The 15,031-nt window shown below is 43.0% G+C and overlaps 1 protein-coding gene across 2 annotated transcripts in view; it reads right to left on the reverse strand.

The window, feature by feature from the left end:
* The window catches only part of PCYT1B (phosphate cytidylyltransferase 1B, choline), a 114,925-nt gene that overhangs the window by 89,056 nt on the left and 10,838 nt on the right, over positions 1-15,031 (reverse strand). The window contains exon 1 of one of the 2 annotated variants that reach the window (XM_003819584.4): positions 64-423. The exons of the other annotated variant lie outside the window; for it this stretch is intronic. Coding sequence (XP_003819632.1) covers positions 64-180 — 117 coding nt within the window. The 5' untranslated portion in view covers positions 181-423. Of the gene's footprint in view, positions 1-63; positions 424-15,031 lie in introns of those variants that run through there. 2 annotated transcript variants of the gene reach the window in all.

Genomic DNA, 15,031 nt, shown 5'->3' on the forward strand with positions numbered 1-15,031 from the left:
GCGCATAAGGAACTCTTTTATGCCATAGCCACGCATACATTTCCATCCTTTGTCTTTACTTACCAGTCGAGGCTGTGGGCATGTGTGCTCTATTTCCTCCATGGTTTCTGAGGGAGGCTCATTGGAAAGGGATTTTGGGATACCTGTTTCTGACTCAGCATCAGTGGTAACTACTGGCATGGCCAGTGAATGCTCCCTCTAGCTCTACACCCTCAGAGAGTCTCCTCCCAGGCAGAGAATGTTTTCTTTGTCACGTATTTTTCTCCCCTCTACCCTCCACCCATCCCCCCGCTTCTGCTCCCCTTCTTTCTGTCTTCCCTAGGGGAAGTAAAGAGGTTACCCCCCGCCCCTTTCTCTCTCTCTCTCTCCCAGAAGCCAAGAGGCAAGGCCTCAGTTTATCACTATAACAACCAGACGACACTGAAGCGGCTGGTGCGGGATACAGTATCTCATTTGCATAGAGCGCGCTGGTTGGCTACTGTCATCATAGTACCACTCCGCCGGGAAGCGGCCGGGCCCCATTGGCTAGCCCTCCGTACCCACGGGCCCGAACTTGCTGCTTTTGTTTCTTCTGTTTAATTCAGTTGCAAAGGTCTCCGTCCTCTCTGGGCACGGGACCCGGGCTGCGCCACCCAGATAACGTAAAACCGCTTCCTGAGGGGCCTAGGACGCCTTGAGAAACAACATAGCAGACCTCCACTAATAAAGGACCATGTCCCTGGGATGAGCTAGTGCATGATGTGCTGTAGTCAGGATATTTGCCAAATAGGAGTCACCCTGAAGACAAAGCCACTTTTGAGCCCGAATTCATTGTGCTAATTGCCAGTGGACGGCCCCTCCGGGCATTCACTATGGGCACCTGAGTGTTCGACCCCTGGACTTCATGCAACGTGAACCCTGGCAGATCCCCTCGTGGCCTGGTGTAGCCCTGGAGCCCTCCCCTGGGGCTGCCCTAGGGGGAACTTTGAAGGAGGTAGATTGTCTTTAACAGCCTGCCTCCTACTCCTGGCTGCCCTTTCGCAGTTGCTTCCTCTGTCAGCCACTCTTCCCCTTCCCCAGCTATTCAAAGTTTCCTCAAGAAGTCTTGCTGTTGTGTGCCTTTCAATACACTGTTCCATGCACTGCTCTATTTTCTCTTGCCTCCTACTTTACCAGTCGTGGGTCCCATTTCCGAAGTACCCTGCCCTCAGCCAAATGCTCATGGCAATCAGAGATGGAATGTTAACGATCAGGTGCTTTAATGTCTACATTATCTAGGGACATTCACATTTTAAGAGGAGCATTCTGAAGACACACATCCAAAGAACTTACCAAAGTATTCATTGTGAATTGTCACTTTTAATATTAATAAAAAATCATGATGATCGCTGGCATTTATTAAGCACAAGCACGGTGCTAAGTACTTTACCTAGTTCTTGTTTAATCTTTGTGAGAACCCAAAGAGGTAGATCCTATTGTTATCCTCATTTTACAGGTATTCACATTCACAAAATTCTAAAATAATGCAGCTGGGATTTGAAGGAATTTTTTTTTTTTGCGAAGGGCGAGGTGGTGGGGGCGGGCGCGTAGGGACCAGGGCTGCAGCAGGTGTAGTAAGAAAAGGATCTAGGCAGGAGTCCTCTTAGGACAAGTCCCTGGGCTTCTACATCTTTCATTTTTATCTACAGTAGTGGTTTTCATTCAAGTGTGGTCTGGGACCAGCAGCACCAACATCAGCATCACAAGGGAACTTGTTAGAAATGCGAATTATTGGCCCCCTGCCAGACCCCGGACCTGATTCAGTAAGTCTGGGGTGGGGTCAGAATTTGCTTTTCTAGAGAGTTTCTGGGTGTTGTTAATGCTGCAGGTCTGGGAACTATACTTTGAGAATCAGTAGCCCAAAGGATGGGATAAAAATACCGGGCTTGCCTCCATCACAGAAAGGAGATCAAATGAGATATCATGTCATTGCACTTTTTGAATTAGAACGTGCTATGCTAATATAAGGGGACATTATTTTTATTACTCCTCAATAAGCAAAGAGGGCTAGCCCTAAAAGAAGAAGAAAATGGATTCTGTAGCAGAGAATTACAGTTTGACAGTTTTAGATGCTGGCCCTTTAAATCAGAATAACATCACTTAAGAGTATTATGACCTATACAGGACAGAACTCCAGTGTTGTGAGAATTCCAGTGATGCTTCCTACCCTATTTGCCCTCCTGGAAGCACAAAACACTTCCAGCAGCAGGTTTAACTCTACCAGCTCATCACCTGGAAGAGCCAAGCCCTGTGTTACATTTAGGAGCCCTTTTCCTACGTGTACTGGGTAATGTGCAAATGACATGGTTATTCTAATCTCAATATATGTATTTTTGCCTTAGAGCAGTGGTTCTCAAAGTGTACTTCTCCAAGAAGTGCAGCAGCAGCCCTGGTCACTTGTCAGAAATTCTGGATCCCCACCCCAGACCTACTGAATCAGAAATTCTGGCTTCCCACTCCAGACCTACTGAATCAAAACCTCCTGGTTTGGGAGGCATTCTGACCCACGCTAAAGTTTACAAACCACTGCCTTAGAGTCACTGTTCACATTGGAAAGCACCTAAACCCCACTGTATTCTTGGCCACTGAGCCACCCCTTGGTTCCTAATTGGTCACCTAATTCTCTCTCCAGAATGAGAGGTTCACCTGTTCACCTGCTCATTTTAAAGAGTTCTGATGTCTAGCTGAGTCCTTGTGAACTCTTGTCCAAGAGCCTAGACCATTCCTTTAGACTCCCAATGTCTTCTGTCTCCCTTCCTCACCTTCTTCTCCTCCTAATCCTCCCCTGTCCCATTGAACCAAGATACTGCCTCTGCCTAGGATATCTTCATTGTGTTACCCACATCAAATCCTTAGCTTTCAGTGCTACTTTGTGCTAAGTCCGTCACACCTGACACTTACTCATCCCAAGTCCTTGAACTTTGAAATTTAGACTTCTGTCTAACTGCCCTGAGGGTCAGCTCTATAACTAATTCCATTCCCACTAATCCTGCTCCAGCCTAGTCCTGGCTTCTTCCTGCTCCTCTCCCCACAGTCCTGTGATTGAATCTCAGCATGTCTTGCAGTCTTAATGGCAGAAATAGGCTCTTTCAGGCACCACTCTGAGAGGAGTCCTTAACAGATCCACCCACTTTGGAGACCAGTCCTGGCAGCTGCTACAACCTGACTCAGAAACTTCTTGATAATACTTGAATGAGTTATTTTAACTTGGGGGCATTGTAATGCTATCAAGACAATTAGCTAAGAATGATCAGTTAATTCCACACTACAGAGCTAAATATTCCATAAGGGTTATGAAGGGGATGACTATGAAGGGATAGCAGGAGAGAGTTTATTGGGGTAATGGAATTATTATGTAGCTTTTTTTTTTTTTTTTTTTTTTTTTTTTTTTTTTTTTTTTTTTTTTTTGAGACAGGATCTTACTCTGTTGCCAGGCTGGAATGCAGTGGTGCAATCTCAGCTCACTGCAACCTCTGTCTCCCAGGCTCAAGCAATCCTCCCACCTGAGCCTCCCAAGTATCTGGGACCACAGGTGTATGCCACCACTCCTGTCTAATCTTTCTATATTTTTGGTAGAGACAGGGTTTCACTGTGTTGCCCAGGCTGGTCTGGAACTTCTGGCCTCAAGTGATTCACCTTCCTCGGCCTCCCAAAGTGCTAGGATTATAGGCGTGAGCCACTGTGGCCGTCCAAGAATCATTATGTATCTTGATTATGGTAATGATTTCAAAAAATCTATGCAGGTGTTAACTTCATTAGAAATTCCATAGAGGATATTTGTCAGTATATGCTAACAGCCTTTAGAATATTCATACCCTTTGACCTAGGGATTCCACTTGGTAATTTATCCCAAAAGAAATAGAGAAGCACACAAATAATTATGTACAAAGATGCTTAATGCAGAATTATTTGTAAAAGGCAGAAAAGATACAACTTACAGCAATAGTAGAAATGGTTCAAATAAAAATAAGTCCATATAATATAGTATTGTACACTCACTAAGAGTCATGTTTTTGAAGAAATTCTAATGTTATGGGCACGTGTTAGCATTATAGTGTTAGAAAAGCAGGCTGCAAAATGTGATTCCAAAAACATGAGCCCAATTATGTCATATGTACATGCACAGAAAAAAGCATTGGAAGGAAATATATCAAGATGCTAAAAGTGAAATCTTTAAAATATGGGGTTATGGAAGATTTTTGTTTTACTTTAAAACAAATTTTTCTGCCTTTAACAAATATTCAAGGCTGGGCGCGGTGGCTCACGCCTGTAATCCCAGCACTTTGGGAGGCTGAGGTGGGTGGATCACGAGGTCAAGAGATCGAGACCATCCTGGCCAAACAGTGAAACCCCGTCTCTTTTAAAAATATAAAAATTAGCTGGGCGTGTTGGCAGGAATCTGTAGTCCCAGCTACTCTGCAGGCTGAGGCAGGAGAATCGCTTGAACCTCGGAGGCGGAGGTTGCAGTGAGCCGAGATCACGCCATTGCACTCCAGCCTGGGCAACAGAGCGAGATGCCATCTCAAAAAAAAAAAAAAATATATATATATATATTCAAAAATGAGCATATATTATTCTTTTTTTTTGAGACAGGGCCTCACTCTGTTGCCCAGACTGGAGTGCAGTCACGTGATCACAGCAGCCTCGACCTCCCAGGCTCAGGTGATCCTCCCACCTCAGCCTTCCGGGTAGCTGGGACTACAGGACACGCAACCACGCCTGGCTAATTTTTTGTAGAGACGGTGTTTCGCCATATTGCCCAGGCTGGTCTTGAACTCCTGAGCTCAAGCGATCTGCCTGCCTCGGCCTCCCAAAGTGCTGAGATTACAAGCATGAGGCACCGCACCAACCCTATATTAGTCTTATAAGTAGAAAAAAACAATGAACATTACTGTCCTCCCCAAAGTCATCAAGAGCTGGGTATTAGGGTTGGGGTGAGACAGACATGGTTAGCTCATGAGCAAATAGAAAGATGCACAGACCTCAGTGAGAGGAAACAAGAAAGCTGAAACCGAGGAACAAAGCTGGAGCAAAGTCCTAAAGTCCTATCTCCAGTTAGCAGAGGCAGAGGAAACATGTCGGAGGCAGGCTGTTCAGAAAAGTCCCAGAGAATGTTTAGGAACAGGGCTTCTGAGTCCCATGACCTCTACAAGAAGAGCATGCCTTCTGTGAGAACTTGTCAGATCAGTGCTGTCCCTAACAAGGACTATCATGATTATTTCTACTGTTTATTGAGTACCTCTTATGTCTTTAGCACTATGGTATTAGGTTGGTGCAAAAGTAATTGCAGTTTTTACCATTAAAAGTAATGACAGGCCATGCGTGGTGGCTCACGCCTGTAATCCCAATATTTTGGGAGGCCAAGGCGGGCGGATCACCTGAGGTCAGGAGTTCAAGACCAGCCTAGCCAACATAGCGAATCCCCGTCCCTACTAAAAATACAAAAATTAGCCAAGCGTGTTGGTGGGCGCCTGTAATCCCATCTACTAAGGAGGCTGAGGCAGGAGAATCGCTTGAACCCAGGAGGCGGAAGTTGCAGTGAGCAGAAATCACACCATTGCACTCCAGCCTGGGCGACAAGAGCGAAACTCCGTCTCAAAAAAAAAAAAAGTAATGACAAAAAACCGCAATTATTTTTGCACCAACCTAATGCTTATCATAGCCTACCTATAGCCCCGACAACACCCAATCAGTTAGGTATAGTTGCCCCACTTTGCAGATGAGGAAGCTAAGCCATAGAGACCTTAACTTCAGCTTGGAACACACCTACAAATGACATCTACCTTCCTACAAGCAGTCCTCACATCAACGTCATTAAATTGTTGAAAACATTATTTTCGGCCAGGCACGGTGGCTCATGCCTGTAATCCCAGCACTTTGGGAGGCTGAGGCGGGCAGATCACTTGAGGTCAGGAGTTCAAGACCAGCCTGGCCAACATGATGAAACCCAGTCTCTATTAAAAACACAGAAAATTAGTTAGGCGTGGTGGCACATGCCTGTAATCCCAGCTACTCGGGAGGCTGAGGCAGGAGAATCGCTTGAACCCAGGAGGAGGAGGAGGTGTCAGTGAGCTGACATTGCACCACTGCACTCCAGCCTGAACGACAGAGGAGACTCCATCTTAAAACAAAACAAAACAGTATTTTCAAAGATCTGCAAAGAAGAACTACTAGGTTGGTGCAAAAGTAAATGCAGTTTTTGCCATTGAAAATAATGACAAAACCGCAATTACTTTTGCGCCAACCTAATAAAATACTCTCTTTGGAGCAGATGCTGTCTGAACCCTGCCGAAATCCCCTCAGGACTTACCATAATGACTATGATGTTACCATAGTCAACACCTGACCCACTGTCAACTGCCAGCACCTGCATCTCTCTGCCTGAGGGCTTTATCTGGCCATTGGAAAGCCCTGCCCTCCCAACACCACCATTAAGTCAGAACTAAAGGGCCAGAAAATTAACAGCCCATATCCCCAAGAGCTCTCAACCAATGATTGATAGAAGTCAGTGTATAAATACCCTGGTTTCCTCAGCCCTCAAGTGAAATAACTCTGAACTGCATGTTCTACCCTAACTCCCAGAGTCCCCCAGCGGGATTAAGTTCCACTTGCCACAGGGCACCCTTTATCAGTTGCCTTCCTTTCCTTGTTTCACTTACCCATGCTCCTGTATTTCCTGGAATCGGATCATCTCCCAAATAAACTACTTGAACTTGAATCTTTCTTGCAGAGCCGGCTTATGGGGCATCTCAGAAGGTCTCAAGATACCATTAAGGTGCCCACCATAAAATTCTTTTTTTTTTTTTTTTGAGACAAAGCTTCACTCTGTCACCCAGGCTGGAGTGTAGTGGTGTGATCATCTTGGCTCACTGCAACTTCTGCCTCCTGGTTTCAAGCGATTCTCCTGCTTCAGCCTCCCGAGTAGCTGGGATTGCAGGCACACACCACCACACCCAGCCAATTTTTTTGTATTTTTAGTAGAGGCAGGTTTTCACCATGTTGGCCAGGCTGGTCTCAAACTCTTGACCTCAAATGATCTGCCCGCCTCAGCCTCCCAAAGTGCTGGGATTATAGGCATGAGCCACCATGCCCAGGCCTGACTCTACTATTCCTTCCACGTTTCTTTTCTTTCTTTCTTTCTTTCTTTTTTTTTTTTTTTTTTTGAGATGGAGTCTCACTCTGTTGCCCAGGCTGGAGTGCAGTGTGGTGCGATCTCGGCTCACTGCAACCTCTGCCTCCCAGGTTCAAGCAATTCTCCTGCCTCAGCCTCCCGAGTAGCTGGGATTACAGGCATGCGCCACCACGCTCAGCTAATTTTTTTGTATTGTTAGGAGATACGGGGTTTCACCATATTGGCCAGGCTGGTCTCGAACTCCTGACCTTGTGATCCGCCTGCCTTGGCCTCCCAAAGTGCTGGGATTACAGGCGTGAGCCACCGCGCCTGGCCCACGTTTCCTTTTTTATTCATTTTCTTCTCACTGCCCCAGATTTACCAAACAAGAAATTTATGGCCGGGTGGCGTGACTCACACCTGTAATCCTAGCACTTTGGGAGGCCGAGGCAGGTGGATAGCTGGAGCCCAGGAGTTCGAGACCAGACTGGGTAACATGGCAAAACCTGGTCTCTACTAAAAATACAAAAACATGAGCCAGGCATGGTAGCATGTACCTGTAGTTCCAGCTGCTCTGGGGGCTGAGGCAGGATTGCTTGAACCTGGTAGGCAGAGGTTGTAGTGAGCCGAGATTGCGCCAGTGCACTCCAACCTGGATGACAGAGTAAGACCCTGTCTCAAAAAAAAAAAAAAAAAAAAGAAATGTATCATGAAGAAGGAAGGGAGGAAGGGAGATGGAAAACATGGGGTAAAGATGACAGAAGAATTTCAGATTTCCCAGAAAGCATTATTACCTCCTATGGAATTTTGCTACTTTTATGTCTCTGTTTTGAGCCACTTTCCCAGTTGTCCACATGTGGCTTAAGGTCTGGGCCTAATAGTACAGGAAAAGACTCTACCATACTAAGTAATGAAATCCATACATAAATCCTTTCCACCCATTCCAGGAAAATTATAGTAGTAAAAATATTTTTCAGTAGAAAGCGTTTCACCCCTCCCTTGGTGCTTTTACACATTGACTTATAATAACACTATGAGACTGACATGTTTTTATACTGAAAAATTTCAAATGAATGAACAAATTCAGAGCAGTTAAGTGATTTGACCATGGTCACATAGTAAGTGGTAGAAGTATCACTTGAATCCAGGTCTCTTGAATCAAAGTTCAACACTGTTTTCCACCAAACCACGCTGCCTCATTGTGTGATACACAGTAGTTAGATTTGCTTTATTAACAAGCCTGCTGAGCTAACTCATGCAGATCTCATCATCTAATATAACCCCTTAACCCCTTTTCTATTGAATTCATGTACATGAAGCACTCTTTACTTTTATTCATTCAGTTCATTTCATATGTGTGCAACCGTGGATTTGGACTCATTTTAAATCTTGAATTTACTAATGACAAGAAAAATAAACATAGTTGCGGCCGAGTGCAGTGGCTCACGCCTGTAGTCCCAACAATTTGGGAGGCCGAGGTGGGCGGATCACCTGAGGTCAGGAGTTCAAAGACGGCCTGGTCAACATGGTGAAATTCTGTCTCTACTAAAAATACAAAAATTAGCCAGGCGTGGTGGCGGACATCTGTAATCCCAGCTACTCAGGAGGCTGAGGCAGGAGAATCACTTGAACCTGGAAGGCGGAGGGTTGCAGTGAGCCAAGATTGTGCTATTGCACTCCAGCCTGGGTGACAGAGTGAGACCCTGTGTCAAAAACAAAACAAAACACAGTTGCATTTCCAGGGACACCAGTGGGTCAAGAGCTCGGCTGATTCAGGTCTATGACCTATAAAGGCCATTAGGGGGAGGCCAAGGCAGGTGGATCACCTGAGGCCAGGAGTTCCAGACAAGCCTGGCCAACATGGCAAAACCCCGTCTCTACTAAAAATACAAAAAAAAAAAAATTAGCCGACTGGTGGCAGGCGCCTGTGATCCCAGCTACTCGGGGCGCTGAGGCAGGAGAATTGCTTGAACCCGGGAGGCGGAGGCTGCAGTGAGCCAAGATCGCGTCATTGCACTCCAGCCTGGGCAACAAGAGCGAAACTCCATCTCAAAAAAAAAAAAAAAAGCCCATTAGGGGAAAAAAATAATGGTGAGACATGAAAATAGTCAGGGCTTCAAAATCTATTATTGCAGGGGGTCGCGGGGGGGGGGGTGGTAATCAAGAAGACAGAATGAAAGTGCTTTGTTTTATTATTAAAATTGATTTTCTTCTTTTTCTAACTTCTATAATAACCAAAAAAGAATTGACCTTCACTCATCAATGTGACCAAAATTTGAATGTAAGTGCAGTTTTAAGGAGCTAGGGAGAAACTGCGCAGACCCAACATGACAAACCTATTGCATACATGAAAATACAGCTAACAAAATGTCATTTTACATCTTACATTTAAAAGAAATATATATTTGCAATTGGTTGGGGAGATGAACAGTAAGGAGCTCCAATATTCTTTTTTTTCTTTTTTTCCTTTTTTTTTTGGAGACAGAGTCTTGCTCTGTTTCCCAGGCTGGAGTGCAGTGGCATGATCTCGGCTCACTGCAGCCTCTGCCTTCCGGTTCAAGCAGTTCTTCTGCCTCAGCCTCCCGAGTAGCTGGGATTACAGGCATGCGCCACCACACCCGGCTAATTTTTGTATTTTTAGTAGAGACGGGTCTCAAACTCCTGACCTCAAGTGATCCCCCAACCTCGGCCTCCCAAAACGCTGGGATTACAGGCGTGAGCCACTGCGCCAGGCCCAGCTCCAATATTCTTAGCACTCAACGGCACCAGTCATTGCACCTGTGTTTAAGAAGGTCTTAAAAGAGATATTTTTAAAATCAAAACAAGATGTATTATTTAAATGCTGATAAAATCAGTTGTATATATGATATATTTTGTTTTGCTCTAGCAAAACAAATATGACGGCAGGGTTTTTTGCATAAATTAAAGTTGCCCTTAGCTGGAATAAATCATTCTTATTGACATTAGCAGCTGTGTAGTCAGTAAAGAATGATTGTTGCTATTACTTGGTGGTATTTATAAACACTTTTATTTTCTAAGTGCTTTACAATCACTTATTGTCTAATTAATATCTAATCATCTGTTTACAAGTAATAATCACACATGTAGTGCAGTTTAATCAAAACTCCAAATACAGCCGCCATCATACTCAAGAGTGCCATGTAAATTTTGGTCCCTTCTTTATGGGGTTTGAGTCCAGACATGCAGCTGAAACAGATAATGCATCAGAAAAAAAATGGATAAATATTCCTCACTTATATTTGAGCATAATTTGGATTCACAACTTTTGCATGCCAAATATATTATCTGAATGTCAGTGGATGAGTAAGACCATAGGTAATTTTCAACACTTAAGGGCTCATTTGCACACACATATAAAATTGTAATTTATTTAACCCACAAAATTGGATGATAGTTTATGATAAATGTACAAGGCCAGGCACTGACTTAACATTGAAACTCTTAGTCACAATCACTGTTTCAGTCATTTTAATGAAAAAGAGCAAATGTAGCAAAGGTGGCTCAGAGACCTTCAAGGTTAATAATCTAACCAGGTTCAAGTCTACACCAAGCTACGCCCAGTATGAACACCTGCCAGTCTTAATTAGCTAACATAAGTGGATGTACTGCTGTCTCCCTTCAGTCTCCCCAAGTGTTATTCTATAAGCAATTATAGGAACCAGAAAAGGATTTTTTTAAGCAGGTGAATGATGTGCATATTAATCCAGTTTTTCTCCTTCTAGGATGAATTTTCTTAAAGTAGAATTGCTGAGTCAGAGTATTTATGTTTTTAAAGCTTTTGATACATGTTTTTTTGACACTGTTATCAAATTATCCTCCAGCATGGGTGACCATATGTACACTTCTTTGCATACCCCTAAAGAGTGGTCTTTCTTGATTATTGGTGTACCATAACCAGATTTCCTCCTTGCTGTCCTACCAGGCAGTTTCCCAGTACTACAGCAAGTACTGCAGGGTCCTGAGGATTGTGCCGGGGGGCCTTCTGCATATGATACAAATGAGCTTGATTGACAAGTGAGTCATCAGGACCGTCTGACGCCAGGAGGGATACATTCATTCGCAAGTAAACTATTATTACAATCATCGGACTTTATACTAATAGATTTTGAATGACATGGTCTCCAAAGTGATTCTTTGTCTTGCAAAATCTGCACTCAGAGTCTTTGAATGCTCAAAGAGAGACTCCATTTAATCTTCTGTGCTTCTGTGTGTTTTCTACAGCTGCTGTAACAATGTACCAGAAATGTGATGGCTTAAAACAACACAAAGATATTATCTTAAAGTTCTGGACCAGGGTCAGAAGTCTGAAATGGGTCTCAGTGGGCTAAAATCAATGTACCTTCAGGACTGCATTTCTTCTGGAGGCTCTAGGGGAAATTGTTTCATTGCTTTTTTTTTTTTTTTTTTAGCTTCTAGAAGCTGCATGCATTCCTTGACTCCTGGCCTGCTTTCTTCTATCTTCAAAGACAGCAATTGCATCACTCCAGCCTCTGCTTCACTGGTCACATATTCTCTAAGTCTCCTGCCTTCCTCTCTCACTTCAAAAGACTCTTGTAATTACATTGAGTTCCTCTGGATAATCCAGGATAATCTCTCCCATCTCAAGACCTTTAACTTAATCACATCTATAAAGTCTCTTTTGCCATATAAGGTAACATATTCACAGGTTCTGGAAATTACAATGTAGACATATTTGGGAGGCCCTTATTCTTCCTATCACATCTTCCTTAGCATGAGCTGGGCCTGGTATCTCATCTCCAGATATTATGGAAATATGGCTAACAGTCATTCAATTGCAGACAATTGCTAACATTGTCTACAATTTTAAGACTTAGTAATTTATGACATCCTTCTCTATCAGAAACAGTCATTATGTCTAGTTTGCAGATAAGAACTGGGGCTCAGAGACATTAAATAATTTGCTCAAGGTCACAGAACTGGTCAGTGGCAGAACTGAGTTTCACATTTAGGACTGTGGGACCTCAAAGCCCCCACTCAATGCATGATGCCTTGGTACCTCAACATTTTTAATGCTCTGCTCATTCTGCTCTTTTTGGATAGCCTTCACGTTGAAAGCTTTTCATTTAGTTTGTTTGACATTTAATAATACAACCTAGCTAGATAAAAGCTTTTATTAAGGCCCTATAAATATCATATTTGACTCATTCAGTAAGTGCCAGTGCAGGATGTCATCACAAAACACACATTGAAGATAATGTCTCCACATCCTCTAATAAATCTTCCTAAAAGTGGCATCAAATGGGTTCTTCCTCTGCAATACAAACAGAAGTGGCCTCACCAGGTTTTCTTCTCTGTGGGCAATGTGTAAATCTGTGAATAACAGGTGGTGCTGGTGAGAAATGATCTTTCCAAAAGCCCACGAGTATACAAATATCCTATTCTTGACAAAGAGTGTCTAACACTTTAGGGGTGTCTTAGTCTGTTTTATGCTGCTATAACAGACTACCACAGAGCGGGTAATTTATAATGAACAGAAATGTATTTGGCTCATAGTTGTGGAAGCCGGGAAGACCAAAAGCATGGTGCCAGCATCTGGTGAGGGACTTTGTGTTCCATCATCCCATGGCAGAAAGCAGAAGGGCAAGAGAAGGCAAGAGCAAGGAAGCAAGAGGGAGTTGAACTTGCTTTTATAACAAATCCACCCTTGTGGTAACTAAGCCTCTCCTGTGTTAATGACTTTAATCCACTCATGAGGTCAGAGCCCTCATGACCTAATCACCTATTATTAGACACTGTTGCATTGGGGATTAAGTTTCTAACACATAAACTTTGGGGGACACGTTCAAACCATAGCAGGAAGTCTAAGTTAATCTCTTAATAAAGACGCTTATCCACTTTGCTTTATTCTGGAAGGTTCTCAACCTTGGTTGTGCATTAGAATCACCTTAGGAGTTTTCAAAAACACTGAGGGCTGATTCCTGCTCCCTAAAGATTCTGATCTAATTGTCCTGGGGTTTAGCATCAGGGCTTTTAAAAGTTTAGAGCAAAAAAAAAGTTCAGAACCACTGTGATGAAGGAGAGATGATGAGACACTTTATTCATACATGGATTTTGACCCCAAAACTATTTGGCTCTCAAATAGAAAAAAAGGATCTCTATTTTGTTTGTATCAAGAGTGAGAAACCCTATTTGTGTATGTGTCCCAGGAAGCTGGCTATGTAAAAACTTTCAATATCTCCAAAAGCAATCATTTTAAACACCTAGTCTACTAAAATGCCAGATGAGAGGCCATGTCAAATGACACTAAGGAGGCCAGGTACGGTGGCTCACGCCTGTAATCCCAGCACTTTGGGAGGCTGAGGCGGGCAGATCACCTGAGGTCAGGAGTTCGAAACCAGCCTGGCCAACATGGTGAAACCTTGTCTCTACTAAAAATACAAAAATTACCTGGATGTGGTGGCATGCGCCTGTAATCCCAGCTACTTGGAAGGCTGAGGCAGGAGAATCGCTTGAACCCAGGAGGTGGAGGTTGCAGTGAGCCAAGATCTCACCATTGCACTCCAGCCTGGGCAACAGGGGCAAAACTCTGTCTCAAAAAAAAAAAAAAGAGGAAAAAAAAGACACTAAGGGTGCCTGAGAGTAGCTATATGCGGTCAATGGTCTTTCACAGAAGCCCACCCTTGCTTTGAGAAGATATTCTCTTGAGTAAGCAAGTATGGTATAAGCACATCTTCAAAGAAAAATAATCCTTTATTTCTACAAAATGGTCTGGATAACAACCTCATTCCACCATTCAATTGCAGGAACTCAACAGGAGCAAAACCATTAGCAGTGAACCATGGCAGTCTCTAGCACATATGGTACTACCATTGCTCAAAACATTTTTGGAATAAGTCTTTGGTCATCATTTCAAAGTGTGAAGATAACAATACTCATATGAATATATAAGTTATATTATCCTTTTTTTAAAAAGATAGAAATCATCAAAAAGACTTAGGAGACTCCTGACAGCCAAAGATGAAAAGTTTAAGCATCAATAAGGATAAGAACTGCAATTGATGGAAACCTATCTAATGTTTTTCAATGCATGAGTTCATAATACTATCAAAAGTAACCCCTAAGCCTCATTTGTCTGCATTGAAGGATGCTAGAGAAAAACACATTATTTTGAAAACTGGGAAATGATCAAGCCTTTATTTAACCTTTCCTATACAAACTGTCCCTCTAGGTCACCAAACAAGAGAAGTACCTTGTCTTAGAATGAGTAATGAAGAAGGTAAGATGGTAATGAATTATGTCCACTTTGTAACCCCTAAGGAAAGATTGGGCTTAGGCACTTAGCATCAACTGCTGCTAACATGACAGAAAGACAGGCAATACCAAACATTATGTACTCCTAATAGAAGTACATGTACTACCTATGAAATAGTCTGCCAAGTAAATAGAACCTGGCTTTGATCACACCTCTTGATCTGAGGCCAATTTACAGGAAATACAGAAGGGATAAAGGAGTATGTTAACACCACAGGGATGCAATCAGCAAAATCTAGATTGTGGAAAACTCTATAGAACAAACCTTGTTTCTTCAACCAAAAAATTGCAAGAAGCCTATGGATTAAATGAGATCTAAAAGACATATCAATCAATTGCAATATGTACACTGTATTATTTGAATCCTAATTCAAAACACTGTAAAAATGACAATATTTATAAAACAATTAGAAATTTGAACAATTTCTGGATGCTATGAAGGAATTATTGTTAATTTATTTAGGTATAATAATGATACTGTAGCTGCTTGAGGTCACTCACACCTGTAATATCAGCACTTAAGGAGGCCAGGACCAGAGAATCTCTTGAGCCCAGGAGTTTGAGAACAGCCTGGGCAACATGGTGAGACTTCATCTCCACTAAAAATAA

The sequence above is a fragment of the Pan paniscus genome, chromosome X (genome assembly GCF_029289425.2).
Source record: "Pan paniscus chromosome X, NHGRI_mPanPan1-v2.0_pri, whole genome shotgun sequence".
NCBI classification, from domain to species: Eukaryota; Metazoa; Chordata; class Mammalia; order Primates; family Hominidae; genus Pan; species Pan paniscus.